The 20964-nt window shown below is 38.4% G+C and overlaps 1 protein-coding gene across 1 annotated transcript; it reads right to left on the bottom strand.

Moving 5' to 3' along the window:
- Nucleotides 1-6490: 6490 nt before the first annotated feature.
- frs3 (fibroblast growth factor receptor substrate 3) lies at nucleotides 6491-19936 on the bottom strand. Its single transcript, XM_041783732.1, has 7 exons — nucleotides 19780-19936; nucleotides 17763-17888; nucleotides 17593-17681; nucleotides 17269-17455; nucleotides 15182-15343; nucleotides 12146-12267; nucleotides 6491-12063 (listed from the first exon to the last, which is right to left on the bottom strand). Exons 3-7 carry the CDS (start codon nucleotides 17656-17658, stop codon nucleotides 10744-10746), a joined length of 1857 nt encoding a protein of 618 aa, XP_041639666.1. The 5' UTR covers nucleotides 17659-17681; nucleotides 17763-17888; nucleotides 19780-19936; the 3' UTR covers nucleotides 6491-10743.
- Between the last annotated feature and the right edge of the window lie 1028 nt (nucleotides 19937-20964).

The raw sequence follows: 20964 nt of genomic DNA, 5'->3' as shown, positions 1-20964 counted from the left end.
TACGTGTTTTGTTGCTCTTATTGGTGACAGACAGACAGAACGTTCACCCAATCATACTCGGAGGATTTTTCAAAGCCTCTGTCTTTTCTCAAACGTTTCCTATTGAAGCTTTTCCAGATGGATGTGTGAAACACATCCATCTGGCGAGTCAGGTTAATCTAAGGGCTAAATAACCAAATTTTCTTAATGAGCAATGGAGCAGTTTTGACTGGAGTTGCAACAAAAGATGTGACAAAGCAAAGAGATGAAGACATATCCTTCAAAATAAAAGCACATCACAGACTTTTTGCCACATTTTTTTAAACATCTGCAACCCACTGAAATGACTTTGAGACCCACTTTTGGATCCTGACCCACCAGTTGAGAACCAGGGGTCTTATCAAAGAATCAGGTCATAAATTCTAACCTTGCAAAGCAGATGGATACGCCGTGTTTCTCACTGGCAAATCCATCTTGCAAAGCTCCCATCTGAACCGTGTGGGCCCAGTTAGAGTGACAGGACCAATCAGCGACACGGGGCAGTACTTTCAGGTGCAGGGGAGTCGTGACCTAAGCAAGCAGCAACAAGAGGCTGGTGCAATTATGGCAGAAGAGCTTAGCGTGGATGCTGCTAAAGCGCCAGTTTTATCAGAACTTGATGACATTTCTTCATTAAAAGATGAACAAAGAACAGCAGTGAGTTGTTTTCCTTTCAAAAACAACAAAAGTTGTGTACTGACATGTCTATAGTGGCCGTAGTTCACATTATTCCTGATAGCTGCGCACGCACACCTCGGTCGCGACTACGTTGTGGTTTGTTGCTCTTATTGGCCCGTAAAGATGTGACAGACAGAACATTCATCCAATCACACTCCGAGTTTTTTTCAAATCCTCTGCCGTTTAACAGACACTTAGTATTGAACGTTTTCCAGATGGATGTGTGAAACACATCCATCTGGCATGTCAGGTTACATAAATTCAGTGTATTCCCTACTTTGTATCATGGTCATTATCATGAGAACAATTTAGATTTTCCCCTTTTCCTTCAAAAATTAAACTCTTAAAGTTAAAATATTTTTTTAACAAACTTTAATTAGACAAAAGTATTAAGCAGAGCTGACTTATATTATAATTTGTTCATTTTGGGTGTTTGGTTTGTGTAGTTGCCTACTCAGAGGGTATTTTTGTCCTTAGATCACAACACAGCTGCCAGATAAATGCCATCAGTAAAGTTTAGTAATCAGTTACTGTAATTTGCTCCCAGGCTCCTTTAAATGTCTTCTCTTATTTTTTTTTCTAAAATGTTCATTTTTCTAAATATACAACTCCCGCCTCCCTGCTGAAATAAAGGATAAAAAAAATAAAAATACTTCCAGTCACACGCTTGCTTGCAACCATGTAAAAGCGCTCTGTTTGTTACACAGTGGACTGTTTGTAGTAAAAACTCAAAAGAGAGACTGGAAATTTCACAAGATCATGTTTCAGGTACTGTTCAGACAGAAATCCAACCCTCAAAGGACCCGAGTGTTGAACGAGTTTCATGACGCTACGTAGAGGCATTGTCTGTCTACCTGTGTTCAGTTACAACAAAATGAATATTTAAGAGCTTTAGTTAAGGTAACACCTTCCAGACTTAACATTAGTGAGGCAGAGTAGAGTAGAAACAATAAAAGCTCTGCTTTATTTGTGAGGCTCTGCTTTTGATACAGTTATTCAAGAACCATAAAACAAGACAAACATACAAACACAAGACAAAGACATCTACCATTTAACGCGTATATTTACAGTTTGCTGTACATCTCTAGAGCTAACAAGGACCATGCTCTCTGTACATCAAATTATTTAAAACTGGCAGACAGTAAAGACATGCTCAAAAGAAGTTCATATCCAGCTGGAAACAATAGTTGAAAAAGTCATGTTATCATTTCAGAATGAAGCAAAAATGGTAAATATGAATGTGTCCCAAATGTAGGGAAGGTTATGCACAATGCAATCTGCTGTGAGTGGTGTTCACACAGTTAACTTTTCCCCTCTCTGCTGCTGACCTGGAGGATGAGTGATTATCCTCACAATGCATTATGTATTGTATTACACACATTTGAACTGGCTGGTTGGCTCTGTCTTTAATGTTTCTTGAGAAAATAATAAAAAAGAGAAGTGCAAACAAAGCATCTCACCTCCATTAGTGATCAGGTTTGACCATCAACATATCAGTTTCAAGAGTCCTGAATCACATCTTTCTCTCCTAGAAATGTCTTTTTTATTTCATACCTTATACCGTATTGGTTGTAGATTACTCTTGTATAAAAATATTCTAGAAATACCTTTAGAAATATCTTGTAAATGTAATGTTAAAAAATGTACATGTAATATTCTGAAGAGACATGATCCTGGAGGGAAAATGCTTTGTTTGCTCAAACACATTGATTAAAAGGTGGGACTTTAAGAAAAACACTGTTTAGTGCACAAAAAGATATTTTCATAGCTTCATTTTAATTTTAGAATTACATTTACTTTTACATTTTGGACAAATCCACACTGTATAATTGATAAAATCATGGTAAAATTCACCTATTGTCAGGCTCACTTTGTTTTGGGACAGGCTGAGATGAAGAGGTCATCAGATAACACACAACAAATCTCTGTGTGGAATGACTGAAGAATGAAAAAGACCCAATGTTTCTTTTTGACAGTTCAACAAATGGAGGATGTCAGCTTTTTATATTCATCTCTAATGGAAGCATGTAAAGACCATCACTGCATACTCATTTATATAAGCCATGGATGGACACAGAAACGTACAACAAATATTTGAAGAGATTTTTTTTAAGCTGAGACAGAAACAAAAAGAAGTTTTTTTCCCTCTTTCAGCAAAAATATTTCGCATGTTTAAACCTTCAGCTGTGCATTTGTATCACAAGTAGAGTCTGCAACAGTAGTGAGTCACTGGAGTCTCACTGGAGGAGACAGAGTACCTGCAGTTCCTTGTAGGTCCCCGGTTTTGTCATGCTCAAGCATATTTGGCACTCGTTCAATTCAGAAATGGATATAATAGTCACAAAGTTAGGCCAATGCAACCTATATGTAAATACACAAATCCATCACAAAAATGTACAGCTCAGACCCGTACATGTACATCACCCTCTGGTGGTGATCACACCCTTTTACCAGACAAACAAAAAAGAAAATCAAACAGGTTAAAATTCACATTAATAATAATAAGAGATATTACAGTTTTATGATACTTTTAGTATTTTGACAGATCTATCTCATAGCATGGACAGGAAGTTGATGTTTACAGTATGACATGTAGATTATGGTTTCTTGAAGGTTTTTTTTCCTTTTCTTTTTTTAAGCGATGACATGAAAAACCACAGATGAAGATGATGAGTAGCTTTGTGGTGCAAACCATGCTGCTGGCTTGTTTTCACTTCTTTCTCTATAATCAGACTTTTCTTAGACATTTGAAGTGGTTACAAATGAGAACAGGGTATGTAAAAAAGGGATTTTATTTTCACATTCTTCAGCTCTGAAAGAAGAAATGCAGCTGATGATGAATCACAGGATCATGGAGTGCACCATAGCCACATGACAATATAATGACAAACACAACAATGTCGTTAGTCACCATAAACATTTTATGCTACAGAACATACTGGTCATGATTTAACACCTTTTCAGTCACATTCACTTTGGCCTTTCCACTCAACAGATTAAAGTTACATCTCAGGTAGTACCAACCTATGACAGGTCATTCACTTGTTTTTGGCAAAACCATAAAAGACAGACCAAATTTGGGGGTAATAAGCATTTTTGCTTTCTTTGTAAATGACTGAAACCAGTAATAAAGGATTTTAAAGCTCCTGTGAGAAACCTCTAAATCTGTCATCTTTAGCGCCCTCCTGTGGACAAGTTTTTTTATTTTGCTGATTTTATCCTGTACACGTTTCTGACACACACAAAAAAAATCCTCATCTTCTTTATTTGATATACTTAACCTGTCACTAAAAATGATTATTTGGCATGGACAAACATTTAAAAAAAGGATGCTTATTAGGGATGCACTATACTAGATTTTTTTTTTTTTTTGCTATATTGTGATTTTTACAAATTCAGGTTAGCCAATATCAATACAGATATATAAATGAAGTTCAGAAATGGCAGTCCTTAAAACACACTTTAAAGTTTAAGGACAAACAAACAAATCTTAGTCCTCAGAATCGTGGTTCTCAACTGGGGGGTCGGGACCCAAAAGTGGGTCGTGGAGCTGTTTTCAGTGGGGCGCAAGTTCGTGTAAGAGTCTCTTAAGTGCTTTTGTTCAATCTTTTCAGTTTTTGATGACAGTGGGGAAATAACAATTGCTTTGCAGTTTTTCCCTTTTTTATTCAAGAAATTTCACTTAATTTACCTGAACTTACAGAAGATGTTCTCCATGATCTTAAAAATAAATAAATATGGAAATTTAAAAAATAAAATAAAAAAAAGGTTAGAGAGTTTTCTTTTCATTCCTTCAGTTCTCTTCTCTGGCACTTTTCTTCTAAATCTAAGAAAATTCCAAGAGGATAAAGGGACATTCAGGACTTTTCACAGAAGCTTTCAGAGTTTTTTCCAGTAATATTTCAGTAACTTTCAGTAGAAATGTTCATTTTTGGGGGGAATTTTTCAAGAAAATGTTTGAATTTTATCTGGGATATTTTTTCAAGAAAATTTCAGAAATCTTCTATGATACTTTTCTGGAAATGTTATTTTTCATTCTTTTTATTGTATATCATAAAATTTCACAAACTTATTTGTACATGTGGCCCATATTTACAACAGATAGATGCCAATGTTTACATCTTATTTACTGGTTGTAAGCATCGACATAAATTATCATAATTGCCAATGCCCATAATTAACCTCTTATGCTAAAGCTTTAATCATGGTGATACAGCCTACATCCCTGTTTGCAGCTGGCTGTTATTCAGGTCATTTGTTACCTACTCTGCAGTCTAGTATTACTTTCATGCAGTTTAATGACAGGATAGAACCTCCTCACAGGAGCTTTAAAAATACATGAATGAGAATTAGCAACATGCTAACTATTTGGTCAGAGACAATGCCCTTTAGGACTTTCTTGTAATACACATCACCAAAAGCCAATTTAACACTTCATAGATTAAAATGTTTTAGATTGATAAACAGAGGCAATAGGATTTTTTTCATTTATGAGATTAGACATGCTGGTAGGTTTCATTTAAGTCAGGCTAGCTGTTTGCCCTCTTCTTGTATTTCTGCTATTTTTAGCTAAGCTAAATTTCTGCCAGCAGCCTCATATTTAGGTGTCATTTTTTTAATGTAAGATAAGCAAAGGGCAAATACAGCATATAAAACATTTACAATCAAGACATAATTGTCATTCTGGAAGTTGCTGGTAGATTTTTAGTCAGGTGAGCTGTTTCCCATTGATCCTTGTGTTAATGCTAAGCTAATATAGCCATCTGTTAGAGGACTTAAATTGTGAGTACAGACATGAGAGTGGCATTTATCTCTTCATCTCTTCAGTTGCACTATGTCAGAATATAATTTTAGACAGACAACTCTTAAATACAGTCTGATGTAAAAACAATCAGGAGTTGGCACTTTTCAAACACAGCATAGGAATGAAATTGTTTCTGGAATGAATATGAAAGGCACAGTAAGAAATATCTTCAGAACTGACTTCAAGGTACGCGTTCATGCTTGTACAGTAAACACAGAGCAAGCCCTTTTGTTTCTACAGTGCATACAATAAATCCCGTTTGAGGAACTAAATGACAACAGCAGTTATCACACCTTGTGGCTTCTTGCCCTGTGGATTACACAAGCAGAACAGATCATACCAATGAGCAGCGATAATGATTTCTCCAACGTGTGAATTAATCCTGGAGCATACACTCTGAGAAGTATAGAAAAAAAGACACACTTGAGATAACATCAACATGGTGTCAATCACAATGATTAATGAGTTACAGGCTGCACTTCATTTGAACTCAAGTGGAGCAATATCACAGGAGTCGTTTGGGCAGAACATATTCCCTTACTTCAATTATTAATCTGTCAACAGAGAGCATTATTATGTTTGCAATTATTATGAATTCACTACTGACAGGCTTGGGTCATGTCGAGGCTTCTGCATTATATATAAAAAAAAAGATTTATATGTGATTTTTTAAAAAAAGGAGATAAAATGATTTGTGTGATTAATCTGCAAAAAATAGATGGTACTCTTTATATAATCCATTATCTCTGGTTCCAAAGGTTTAACCCTTTGGTCCCTGATAACTCAAATAATGGCCAGAAAATTCACATTTTTTTGAAACTGACGTTTGTTTAACCTTCTACCGAAATCCAAGAAAGCAAAATTGCCATAAAATTTAGCATATATATTTTTTTTGTAGAACATTTGATACATAGACATATTGGCAACTGATAATCCACAGGAGGGCATGTTTATCATTTATCAGATTGTATTTAAAATCTTTTTAAGTAATTCATGGATCATGTTGATTAGATAGAGGTCATATAAAAGTGTGTATCAAATATGATACAACAGGCATTAAGGGGTTAATACAATGAAGTTTTTTTTTTTAAAGAAACTACATTATGGCACTGGTAATGTGAGTTCAATCAAACACTGTCTCTGACAATCAACAAATTTAGACATTTTTTTAAATTTCCTAGCTTCATTTGAACACTGTAGGATAAAAAGTCAACATTGCACCAGAAATTTAATTATGCCTTGCGATTCACAGAAGACCAGGCTAGAAGGTAGATTATATTTAGCTCTATGAATGACTGTTTAGTATTGACTCTTCAACTAAACATTAATTCATCTATTATTGCAAAAACGTAAATGTTCATCCAACGTGGTTGAACAGTGTCAATATATAAATCACTTAATTAAAAGGTCAGTTTAAAGATGGCTGGGTTCTCTTCAGTGTCATTTATAAAAATGATATAAACAAAATAATAAATAACATTTGATTTGGGGAAATTTGAGGTTCCTGTGTCAGCAGGTCTTCATCAGAAACATGAGAAAGGCTCTTTATACTGTTTCACATTAAACTGTGTCAACATCAAGAAGAAAAACTGAATATTTGCTAATTCCTTAAAATTTATCTCATTTTACATCCTTGTAAATGTAATTTATTTTCACTACAAAATTGAAATTATTCAAAGATGTCACGTTGTTTCTGGAATCTGACTGGTATTTATGCTACCAAATAAATGATCACAAGCTGCTCGTTTGCAAATTAGTAAATATAAGCCATGATAAGAAAACACCCTTTTATAAAAGGGACACGCGAAAAAATAGAGATTTAACAACTTTTTTGACATTCACTTATATAAAATATGGACTTTATTTGGACAGTAGTAAGAATTTTAAATATGGTTCTATGGCTACATGTTGGCCATTCCCAATGGCAAGACAAAATAAAACCAATTTGTAAAAGAGTTTTCCAATTTTGGGGTGTTGTTATAAATGGGTGCACAACAAAAATGGCTTTGCACCTACAGTTCGAGCATTTGAAAAAGCTAAAAACTCAAAATTGTGAGCTGACGGCAGCATGCAAGAATGAGCTGTGAAGGTGTTACATTGATATGGCTGTAAAAGAGTACTGGCTTTTCACAAAAGTTTGAAATTATAAGGGCCTGTTCATCAAACATTAACAATCACAAAAATCCATACAAACTAAAGATTAAAATTATCAGAGGGGCGCAGTTGGGTTGTGCCCCATGTGTCTGAGCCGCCCAGGTTTAAGTCTGGCCTGCAGCTCCTTTCCTGCATGTCCCCTCCCACACTCTCATTCTTGAATATGACTATCCACTGTCCTCTTCTCTGAATAAAAGCATTAAAAGGCAAAAAATATGTAATAATCTGACCTTCAAAGACAGCAGACTTGAACCGTAAAATCCTTTTCTGCAGGGTTCTGTAACATAAACTTACGCTTGCTGTGCAGGGTGTAGGGATAGGTTTTTGTTGTTGCTGAACACACCTATTTTGACACTGCTCACCTTATTTAACCTTTTGGTAACTGCATCATCATACAAATAACTATGCTGGAGCAAAATCCTGGCAGTCTTCTTTTGTGATATATCAGTTTTTAAAAATGTCATATCCAAGTACTAATGACTAAACAATACTGTGATTGTTCTTACGACTTGATACGGAGTGAGGCAGACCAATCATATTTCAGTCCTTTTACTTCTCTGATGCTATCTTATCACGTGAGGATTGTCAATAAATTCAGCTAGATCAACCAAACACAGGGTGTGGTAAGTTGCAAAACAAATGGCTCCAAAGCCAATATTATCAGCCCTGACTTATTGGGAGAAACCGCCCTGGGGACTTTCTTTTGTTTTCTGACATTCAGATAGACTTAATTAGTGTATGAACAAAATTTATGGGTTCGATTTGATTAAAATGATTAACATAACTTCCTGGATGTACAAGCAGAAGGAAATAATTTTAGTTCATTAAAACCTCCTTGGTTTTTTGTTGTTGTTGTTTTTTTTATTCCTTTGGTTGTGCAGACAGCTCTCGTTTAAATAAAAGAATCTGAGAAAAGCACACTTGTGTTACACAGAAGCCAAAAACATCCACCTAATCAAAAGTTGTGTGTTTTGTAAACAGTAGAGAAATGACACTTCACATCTGTATTTTGAGATCATTACTAATCAGTGACCCCTTTTTGCCTGCATTTATCAGATGAAAATATCAACTTAATATGAAGCTTAGTATGAACACTGAAGACACTAAAAGATGATGACATTTTTGGGCCTGTGCTTCCATTATTTCTCCCACTAGGCAGCCAACTCACAATAGATACATCTTTATTAAATTAAAAGTTAGCATAAATGTGTGATTATTCCACTTCTCAGAAGTAATTTTAAAAGAAAACAACAATGCTACGTCTATTAGTCATGAACAATATGGTAAAGTTTGACATCTCAGAGGTTCAAGCACACATTTCATTTTGACACGTGTAGCTTGCAGAGACTACTCTTATTATGTACATGTAGCAGCAAAGAACCACCCTAACTGCGCTTATCAGATTACAGGGTTTAACCCTCATATCTCACTCTAATGGCTGTCTTGTGGATGAACAGGAATGTGCAGTTTGAATTTCTGCTTCTGAAACTCTTTCTCCTGATTTTAGGCCTTTTTTTCAGTCCCTTGGTTGTCTGTAAATCATATTGGCATGTTTCATTTTAATCATCATACAGTTTGCAATTAAGTTTTGGCACTTGAAATACTCATACAGTCTTTTTTTTTAAATAGAATTGAGCACAGTTATAACAGTAAAACATCAGTTACCATGGATACTTTGAGGTGAAACTTTGGTCTCCATGCCAACCAACCAACCAACCAACTGGATTTAAAAAACACCGCTCATCAGACAGAAAACAAAATCATTATAATTAATAACAAAGAATGCATAAATAAATAATTAAATAAATAAATAAATATCAACCTTATTAGGTTGACAGATAGCCTCACAAATACTTCACTGCATGACCTTGCAGCATACTTGATTAACCCTTTAAAACAGACCACTTACACCTGATAACTTAGATTCAGCACACTTTCTGTGAGGTTATAGCTTAATGCCACTATTTGAGGTTGTCGATGTCTTTAACAAAAACACATAAATAAAAATCTATCTACAACGCTGACTAGGAATGAGATATTTGCCCCCCTGCTTTTGGTAAAAGGACACAGTGGAGCCCTGCGGCTCCAGTGGAGTGGGAGTAGAGAACAAAGAGTGCTTCACCGACCCTGGGTCAAAAGTGCAAAGTGACAAGCGTAAACCGCGCGGACCTCCTGTAAGTCTGCAATGACACACAGGAGGACTAATCCAACTTGATATGCTACTTTTTCCATTTGCTGCATGTGGACAGAAAAGAGCTCCTTTTTAAACTATGTGTGCTACTTTTACCATCATTCAGTTTGGAATAATTTCCCATTTAGTTTATTTAATTCTTTTTTTTCCCCCATTTCTTGGATTGGACAACACCATTCCTATATTATGGTAAAATACAATTCCATAGGATTGTGTGCAAAATGCTCTGTAGGCATATTATAACAAATAATGCTCTCTTTACCAGCCATGATGTAGATGCTTGTGATGAGGTATGAATATCGGCCAGTTTTATGGAGCAATCATTTAGTCTCCTTCATTCCAACCACAGCTGAACTTCTTCTGACAAGGGTCTCAATTTTCACTCTCAAAGTGTTTAAATAAACAGCTGTATGGATGTAGAAAAATTAGAGGATAGGAACAAGATGGGCTGAGGAATAAAAGTTCAAACAGTATGGTGATGACTGCTTCCACTGAAAACTGAGGTCTCTGCTCTTAGTCATAGATAAGTATAAAATCATATACATACATATGATTTTATTCTTTTATATATATATATATATATATATATATATATGTGTGTGTGTGGGTGTGTATTCTTTATATTATGAATCCAGCAAACAGTATTTGCAGTAAAAACTGCCAAATTCTCAAGAGAGCCCCACAATACATATCTAATAAATAACACAGAATAAAATGGCAAATTCTCCTCAGATTTCTTGTCTCCTTTTCAATGCACAGATAAGTTTCTAATTAGGTACCTGTACTGTATCAGTCAGCCCAACAGGTGAATGGATGGATGACAGTGAAGGGTCCAGTGTGCTAAGATGAGAATAAGCCTTCATCTGTCTTCATCACTCCTCTTCAGTCTGAACACTGTTTACAGAGGCAGGTCTGTGCTGTTGTGGCGAGTTTTTCTGGAAGTCCCATCATCCCTGGGCAGAGCTTTCTGCAGGTTGGACATGGCAGCAGTCTTCTTTAGGTCGATGACTGCGTAGCATTCGCTGCGCCGGGGTGCCTGCGGGCCACATTTTTTTGGTGGTAGGCGCTGGTGCTGTGGCTGGTTTTGGGCACCCCCGCCACCGCCGCCGCCAAGGGCTTGGCAGGGAGGTTCTCCGTCTAGGTCCACCTGGATATAGTTCAGCTGCCGCGATGGAGGCATGTGACCATGCTCACAGCCTCCAACCCCTGACCTCGATCGTCTGCGGAAATCAAAGCTAAATATCCGCCCCCCCCTGTCAGGCTGACACGGCCGAGGATGCGGGGGGCAGGCATGTCGGAGCCGAGGCGGTTGAACCTGCTCTGTGTTGACATAGTTCTGCAAGGCATCTCTGTGGATGCCCCGACTGTCCTGGTGATACCCGTTTGGTGTCCCAGGGCCCTCTGAGAACTCATATTCATCAAAGTCTTCCTCCTCCTCCTCATATTCATCCTCCTCCTGCTCATCGTCATCCTCCTCCTGCTCCTCATCCCGCTGCAGAGCGCTGTACTCCCACACTGGCGGCAATGATGGCAAATTCTCATAGTTCAGCAGAGCTGTCCGACGGTGACCTCCACCCATGCCTCTCTCACAGGGGTAGCCCTGCGGGGGAAGAGAAGAGGGGCCATGGACATGTGGGTGCAGTAGGGAGTGCGAGTGACTGTCCCCCGTGCTGCTGCTGCTGCTGGAACCGACAGACTGAGACACACTGCTGGGACTCAGCCGCTGCTTCCTGCCGCTTCTCAGGCCGTTGATGTTCTCGTAGGTGAGCTCTCCGCTCTGGCAGCTGTCCGGATGTTCGAGACCTGGATGTCGGTGAGCATGGTGGTGGAAATGATGATAGGAGTGAGAGTTGCACAAGTGCATAGAGGGCTCATCCCCCTCCGTCTCTGAGCCTGTAGCACCCTCTACTGGCTGAAGGTTGTGAGGATTGTGCCCGTGCCTCTCCCGTTCTCTCTCCAGCAGATGGCGCTGGGCTGGTGTGGGTCCCAGCATGAATTTGACCTCCTGTGAGGATGGCTGCATGAACACCTGAGGATCATTGTGCTCCTCCAGGGGACAGCGCCGCAGGTTGGACTGCAGATTCCCTTGGCCTCCAACAGGCATAGATCCCCGTGTGGTCTCTGGGAAAGTGCTGGGCCTCACCTCAGGCAGGGAGTGCACGCAGTGACGCATAGAGAGATCCCCCTCCATACTAACAGTGTTTACATAAGTGTGAGTCTGTTAGGGAAAACAAAAACAGAACAATGTGAGCAAAAAGCTACAAATATAATAAACTCTAAAAGACACTGATGGGTCTTACCTGGTCCTCCAAACCCATGAGGCTGTGTCCATGATCATCAGCAAGAGAGGGCTGAGAGGAATCCCCTCTGATTGGATAACCAGGGTATCCGTTGGGAAAAGCCTGGATGGGGAACCCTGGAGCTTCAAACACATTTATTTCACAGTTAATTAACACTGACAACAATCTAGTGTGGAGCCCCTAAGGAGACATGGGCAGGAAAAAAAGGTTCTGGTGCACACAGAAAACTATCTTCTAAAAACCAGCAACCTCCCTGTGTTTACCCAATAATGGGGAATTGATTTTCACACTTAATTATTTTTTAAATAATGGTTTGAAAGATGAAATCTTGAGAACCACTGCCCTATATAATAGCTAAAGTCAAGACTTATGAGTCAGATATCACCTGTGTAGCCTCTGTTTAGACCCTGAGTAGTGATGGATTATTTCTCAATGGAAATAATGGAAGAGAAAAGAAAATGGAAATCATGATCACAAAAACAGTTCATGTGTAGATTAAATAAACACCAGAAAATGTATCTCACTGAGTTTAAGCATACAGAGTACTATCAAAAAACGTTCCACTTTCCTACTGGTGAATTACAATCTATGATGCCAAATAAAAAGTGAACACTAACACCAACATTATCACACCAAACAGACCCAATGTTTCGACAGCAGATCTAATGAATACAGCAATGCACAAGCCAGATGTCAAACATAGTACTGACACTGACACCCACTGGTTATTTTCAGAAACATTTTTCTTAAAAGAGGAACAACCTGGGCTCATGCTGTGGAAGAAGATGTAACATCAAGGTACAATAAATCTATGGAGGAGGATTAGGGCCACAGGTGAAGGAAAAAATAATGCTGGGCACTTCCAGATACAAGTAAAAATGGCGAGATTAAAGTGGAAATGTCGAGAATAAAGTCAAAATTTCAAGAATAGAGTTAAAATATAATTTTGATGAGAAGTTGAAATGACGAGAAAAAATGTCAAAACTTACTATTAAAAACAGCAGAATCCTAGACGCCTGGTTTAAGAGAAAGAATCTTTTTGTTGTTAAATCCACTTCTGAAGTATAGATTTACGTTCATCGATATAAGGTATTTTGTAGAGAAAGTCAAGTTTCATTGTTTGTTAACAGGAGGTACATCACAACGCTCATCCTTCTTTTTCTCTTCCTTTCTGTCTGATCACCTGCACATATGCACAGGTGACAGACTCAACCTCAGTAAGTAATTGGATACTTAGGGGAAATGTTCACTCCTTTATTGATCATGGACAGCTTGCTACAAATGAAAAATGTTAAAAAGCAGAAAAGACAGGAACTTATGGCACACGCTGTCTATTGGAAACCTCTTGGATGAGTCGCTGGCTATGTCACACGCAAGAGCGTTTGTTGGTCCTAACATTCATATACGGGCACAACGGACTGCAACAATTCAGTTGGGCCAAAATCTACATATAATCTAAGCCAGCTTTGATACAGTATTCCTAGCCCTTTCTTTAGCACACGTAGCAGAACATCACAGCTGAGCAAACAGACTGTTGCATGGGATATATTTCACATCCATTTGGGAAACCTCACAAAGTCTGTGAAGATCAGAACCTTTGAGAAAAATCTAGGAGGGTGATTTGACAAGGTACTGTCAGTCTCATTCATTATGGGCCAATCAGAGCTACAAAGCATGTGATGTAATAGGCATGCCCAGATCTGGAGTGAACTTGGCACAGTAGCAGCTATCAATGCTGAATATCAGTGCAGAAAGTTGGTGAAACAAACTGATGCTTAAGCCAGTTAGGAGAGGAACAAAAACACCTTTCTCAGCTCTCAATGTGGGTCTTTATTCTTCTTCTAATAAAGAAATACAGTCCAGTTCTAATCAAATCTGTAGCTGTATTGTAACTAAATAATCGCTACACTGGTGGGCATTGTTTATCAGATGCAGTACAACTAAACCATGATTGTAGTTATCACCTTGTTCTCTTTAAATGTCACTAATTGGTCCATTTGAGCTGGATCTGCATGAAGACAGATACGAATCTTGCTAATCTATCGGCTCTGTAAGGTTATGAATAAAATAAGTTAAATTAATTTACTAGTGGGTGAAAATAGCTGTCAAAGTTCAGAGACAATTGTCTAACATCTGTGTTCACTGCACTGTTAAAAAATTAGTGGAAAGAGAAAAAAAAAGTTCAAAAGCACAAAACGACAGTGTGGAACAATTCTATCCTGTTAAGGGTGGCCAAACAAAAGAGTGATGAAATGACCAATAAAGCATGAGATTAATCATGATTTTTTTTAAAAATAGGGCACTAATTGTTGACCTCTATTGAGAGCGATTAATCCTGACAGTCTTCTTAACCTGTAATATGTCTTCCATAGAACACTGATATCAGTATCAGTGAGGCTCTTATCTCAATGTGATGATTTGCTCCACTATGGGATTTGAACAGTAAGCCAACAAAATGATTAAACATCCTCGATCGTCAGCACCAGAATTACTAGTAGATTAAATTAATCATTACAGACTGGCAGAAGTAATGCTGCTAATATTAGCCACAGTCGACAAACCAGTCAGACATTGTTATCTGCTGAAGATGTGGTCTTATGTTTTGCCTGGTCAAGTAAAGTGGGCTAAATTTGGACTGTTTCGTGATTCCTTACTTAGCTTTAGAATTAGTCAGACTGAAGTTAAATTTGCTGTTGATCGACTTTTGAATTAGTCCTGTAGGAATGGCTCTAGCCCCAGCATAACCTGTATGAGGCTGCCATTAACCAGTTACCTTTAATCCAGCTGTAAATGTCACTATGATATGAAATATGTGACTACAAATGGTGTCTCTGCTCCACTTTTGGTTTTATTTGAATACCGCTGTACCTGTGATACAGCAGACTTAATTTAACCTGTGTGTATTTATAGCTCACAGATTCTGCTTCATTTACTGCTGTATGTCTGCATACAAGTTCTTCAATCAACCTAATTCATAATTAGCAGCACTTGAGTGTGTGTGTGACTGTGTGTGAGTGTTTAGGTGTTGTGACTCACTGTTGGGAGTCTGTGGTGTGCGAGACATCTCCATTTCTGATGTGTGACCGCTGCGACTCATCATCATGGACTCCTCCACCACGTTGATGCTGTTACATTGCATCAGCTCCTGGAGCAGATTGAAAATCTCTTCTGCCCGGGAACACTTGAATGCAAAGATTCCTAATCAAACAAGAAAAAAAATCAACTTTGTTGAGACTTTTGCCAGCTGAAAGGAAAACAACCTGGAAACCTGGAGGGAAAGAAAACTGCTTACTAATTGTACTGTTATTTCTGATATTACACTTCATCAACACAGAGTGAGAACTCTCAGGATGAAAGACAGTCAGAAATTATAACATGCGATACAAAATTATACAATATAATAAAATACTAGACTTTAGTCTTCACTGGAACCCCCTCTGTAGTTCTCTGTTAACACTTTGTGTGCTTTCATAGAGCTTTCCTTTTTATTAACATCAATAGTTCTGTGGCTTTATATGTCACAACTCTTTGTCATCCGTGAGACTTTCTCAATAGCTGTACCATTATGTGTGAAAATTCAGGCAACAAAGACAGTGACTGGTCATGAATGAATCTAACCCAACCCAGTACTTGTACACAAACAACCACAATGCATCATAACACCTGTTGTTCCAAGTGTTACTTAAAGACTCAGCCCCATTTCTAAACTTCACCGGTCCTGATACACAAACAGTAAGCTCCATTTATGCATAAAATAAACATGTAAAAATAGTAGAAATGCCAGTAGTAGTAGAAAGATATTTTAAATGCTTGTTCTAAATAAAGCAACATTAAACTAAGATATAAGATGGTTGCTGCAGTTTCCATTCCTTATTAACGAGGAAACTACTTACACTTGTACACTCTTTAAAATGGTAAAGCATCCATCTTGCTTATGATTTGCAAGGCATTTTGGAAGGTTTCCCATAACACTTAGTGTGGCTACATGTACCCCACACACTTCAGCCTACACCTCTGTTCTAACAAGAGTCGTGACAACTCACCCCTTTATGTAAAACACAGTGGTAAGGGCAAGTGGTGTATTGAAACTGAGCCATACTTTCATACTTTTTTTTAACAATGTACTTGTGCAACTTAGACAGAGTCACTTCCAGTTACTTTTGCTTGTTTATCAGAGACATAAACTTAACTTTTGCAACGGCAGTCTGGCTGTTACATTCATGAAATAACCACATTGCAAGCACTACTGACTAAGCAACATTTCATAAATAAAAAAGAAAGAGATAAGAAGTGTAGAAGAAATAGGTACACCAACAATGGCTTGCTTTAGCTTTGTTAGCTTTAGCTGAAGCTTATGCTAGCTACGTATTCAATGTTACTGAGTAAAGCCAGTATTAATGGGCTAAGTTAGCTTTGGCAGTGAAAGATTTAGCAAACATAGCTAAGTAAATAATGTACCTACATAGCTAACATAGCTGCTTTGTGAGCTTAGCTTAAGCTGCGGAGCTACTTTATAGCTAAGTTTGCTTTAATAACATGAGCTTTAGCAAATGTAGCTAAAGCTAACTTAGCTACATACCTCTGTTATATAAGTAGCTGAGGCAGCTAACAGAGCTATGTATGCTACACTTGCTGCGTTAGAATGTTTACATGGAGGGTACGTTTTTCCTGTAAGCATGCTGTTTACTCGGCTTTATCAATCTTTTTGTAAAAAGGTTTTACAGCTCAGGTTTTTGACATATAACTTTCGGTATTGTAACCCTTACCCTAACCTAAACAGAAGTTGAATCCAATTTTATTTCAAAAGTTTAAGCGTGTTTTTCTGTTCTGAGATATACGGAGTCTCAGATGAATGGTCAATGAGCGTCCATCAGAGGTGAACAATCTGCAGCCAGACTGTCTTGGAAAAGTTTGTCAACCTGGCTGACTCTTTTGACTCTGTTAGTGTGTGGTGTGCTGTGTTGATCTCACTTGATACCGTATAAACAAAACAGTTGAATCTGTCATTACATGTTACCATGTGTGCCGAATCTTTATGTGTGTGGCAGGCTTGAGATAAAAGTAACAGAATAAAAGTCTTACAGATCTGTTATTACTGGAGAAGAGAAATGGAGGATTATTACCCTGCCCGGTCTGACATCGACGGCCACTCTCAAAAGAAAAGAGGTTGGAGTCATAGCCATAGCGGCGCAGGCAGAGATACGGCCACCGTATGGCATCCCGCTTACGTGTGTGAAGAATGAGCTCGGTCTGGGTGAGCTCCATGATCCCAGAGCCGAGCTCATTTCCCTCATCGTCCACATTGGTGACCTGGGCAGGGAGCAGAAACGTAACAGGAAGAAAAGAAAGCTAAGTGCACATTATAATTTAGTGGTGTTTTCAAAGTAAACACGAGGAACACTGTCAGAAAAACAAAAGTAGCAGAATGTTCATTGGTTTTCACTGACCTTAAATTTGGTGAGATGGTTGTCTCTGATGGGGTCTCTGGACAGACAGCTCCAACAGCTCCCCATAGCTTCAGCAGACCAGCTGAAACCTGTCATTAAAGTCAGTATCATCACTTGATCCCATTAAGACATTTGTCAATATCAGACAACTGAACACACAAACTTCTTACTCAGTCCAGGCCATCAGTGTGAAGGGATTTACACCTCAATCCCAGGATCTTCGACTGGGCATTATTGTCACAAGCCATTTAGTTTTCTGGACCAACATCTTCAAGAGAAGCGACAATTTCTCCCCCCTGAAACCATAATAACACCATTTTACACAGAAAATCAAGACCTCACCTTAAAACCCCAATCAAAATATATTAATCGAATATCTCCTCTTTCTTCATTGATTCATCTCTCTTCTAGACCACACAAGAGGATGACAGTAAGAAGTTTCAAATCAGATATATACACTTAAATAACCAGGGTGACAGTTACAGTATAGTGTTTCTTCAGCTTCTTCTCTTGTTATAGATTTTAAAAATATATCCTACATGTGCAATAGAATAAAGTAAGATCATACAACAGTAAAGATGCACCAGTTACCAACCTGCGTACACCAAATATCGCTAGAGCTGGGGATTGTTAATCAGCCTAAAAATAAAGTTCTTTTAATCGTTCCATTACAAAATAATCCCACTCACATTTATAAGTTATTTTAATGTTAAGGCTTGAAACGTCAGGTGTTTCAATAGAGCAATGATTTCTGCAAAAAAACAGTAACTGAAGGAGAAAAGACAGAGCCAAGCAAACACGATGGAAAAATCTAGAGTGGGCACATTTTTGGATGCAGAATCAAAATCAAACCAGTAACACAAAAGAAGAATTTAAACTTGTGGACCAGTGCATCAGTTTAACATTACTGACACTGTTAACAAACATCATCCCTTGGCCAAATGATGTGGCATGAACAGACATCAGTTACCAAAACTTATTCGTTGTGTCCAATCAAATCTATGCTGGCATCTAATATATCTATCACGCAATATTTTAATATGTCTGAATAAGTGACCAATATGACAAACTGATCCGTCTTCATGGTCAAACATAGGAGATAGTTGGCGTCTTACACCAAAAAAAAAAAAAAAAAAAAGATGAAAAAAGCAGTAGCTAACTTGTTATGTCAAACATCTGTATCAGCAACAATTTTTACAATTGGTACATTTAGCAACAGAAAAAGACCCTGTGGCCCTATATTGTTTTAATTATCACAATAATACCTGTAAAAAAAATGTGTCCATTTTCATGTGCAGTTTAGACTATGTGCAGGAGTTTGCCAGCAATTTCTGATGTGTCCATTTGGTTCCTATGCACCTGACTTGTGAAAAAGATGCAGCTTTTTTATTTAAATAATTTTGATATTATTGCTCCATAAAAGAAGAGACATTCCCATGTGGTAGTATACTTCAATGCATTACATAAATAATAAGCTTTTTTCTCAGACAGCAGTGATTTTCCTGTCCTTATATAAATAGAAAGCACAAACTTATAATTAGCAGTCCAGCTGTGCATCTTACACTCAAAGAGAAAAGTAAAAGCAGTGAACAAGGGCCAATATGTGATTTAAGCTCCAGATTTAACGCTGCCCCAGGCAGAAAACGTCAATAAGGTATTTTAAAAAATCTTGAACAGATATAAACCCCTGAATTCTGCACCTTGTTAACCTCTAACAGCCCCACAGACAAATTTCACATCAACACCGCCGCATTATGTGTGCTCTAACCTGGGCCTCCACATCTGACTGGAGATGTCAGGCTGGACTCACAACACTCACACAGCACAGCTTCTTTAATTCAATGCGAGCAGGCATAAAAAGCATGTCTGATAAACACTTGCCGTAACAAGCAGTGATTGAATGGGTTTTCCCTCCATCTGGACTATTTACAGCAGAAAATCACAGTCCATTTTTTTGCTCAATTAGCCAAGCCGACGCAGAGCTCCAAAACAAGCCGACAGCGAAGCTTCATGTGCCCCATCAATGTGCACAGACTCCCCGGCACAAGCATGCTACCATAAAACAGCACACTGACACTAAATGCACAACGACACGGCTCAATGACCATTTGTTCCCACTGGTGTGAGGATACAATAGCGTGAGTACATAGCAGTCAACGGGTACGACAGCGATGGTTTGCTACTCACATGTCTGGCACAGATTTTTTTATATTAGCCCTTATGCGAAATAAGCATTGAGACTGCGAGGGGTTATCGGTGGCGGCTGCTGCTGCTGCTGGTTGTAGCGGGATGTGGCACTTGCACGGCGGAGAGGCGAATAAAAGATGCAGTGAGAGCAGTGAAAATGTTGTTATTTTTTCCTCCTATTACGCCCCCCTACTGCAGCACGGGCCTCTGCCTGTATGACATTTCCCAAGCAGCTGGGGTGAGAGTTCACCGCCAGACAACGAGGCTGAAAGAAGCGACAAGAAGGTAAGGAACGCTGGAGGACCAGGGAGCTAAGGTGTGACTGCCTGCCAGACAAGGGGAAGGGCAAAAAACCATTGATATGTAAGGAAGAGCATTAGTGCGAGCTGTCAAATGATTTTACTCTAAATTTTCTGCTCTTTGTGAATTCAAGTGGTCCAATGATATGTACCTGTTTTCAATTATCATTCCCCTCTTTTTTTATTTTAGTGTTTGTATTTTTGTTACTTTTGGCTGTTTGACAACTACTTTGCAGTAGGGTTTTCAGCTTTAATGCTTTGATTGTGTTTAATTAACATCTATACTAGTGCATTAATCTTTTGGTTGTAATATGCTTTGTTGTCTCTTTCAGCACACTTTGGTTAAAATACTGCATGTCTCACTGCAGCCCCACACATGTATATATATTTATATATACACATATAAAAACCCTCCTCAAGTCAGTATTTATCAGATGCACCTTTACCTGCAATGACAGCACTGAGTCTGTGTGGATAGGTCTCAGTCAGGCTTGCACATCTGGACACTGCGATTTTATTCCATTCTTCACTGCAAAACTGCTCAAGCTCTGTCAGGTTGCATGGGGATCAGCTGTGATCAGCACTCTTCAAGTCCAGCCAGAAATTCTCTATTGGATTGTGGTCTAGGCTTTTACTTGGCCACTCCAGAACATTCACCTTGTGAAACCATTTCTGGGTAGCTTTAGCTGTATGCTCCAAGTCATCTCCAGTCAGTCGTAGTTCTCTTTGAGACTGAATAAGATTGTTCTCCAGGGTTTTCCTATAATTTGCCACATTCATTTTACCCTCTGCCATCACAAGCCTTCCAGGGACATTTGCCCACAGCATGATGCTGCCACCACCATGCTTCGCAATGAAGATGGTGTGTTTGTGGTGATGTGGTGTT

Source organism: Cheilinus undulatus, linkage group 3, assembly GCF_018320785.1.
Source record: "Cheilinus undulatus linkage group 3, ASM1832078v1, whole genome shotgun sequence".
Lineage (NCBI taxonomy): Eukaryota > Metazoa > Chordata > Actinopteri > Labriformes > Labridae > Cheilinus > Cheilinus undulatus.
This window is presented reverse-complemented; position numbering and strand designations above follow the sequence as displayed.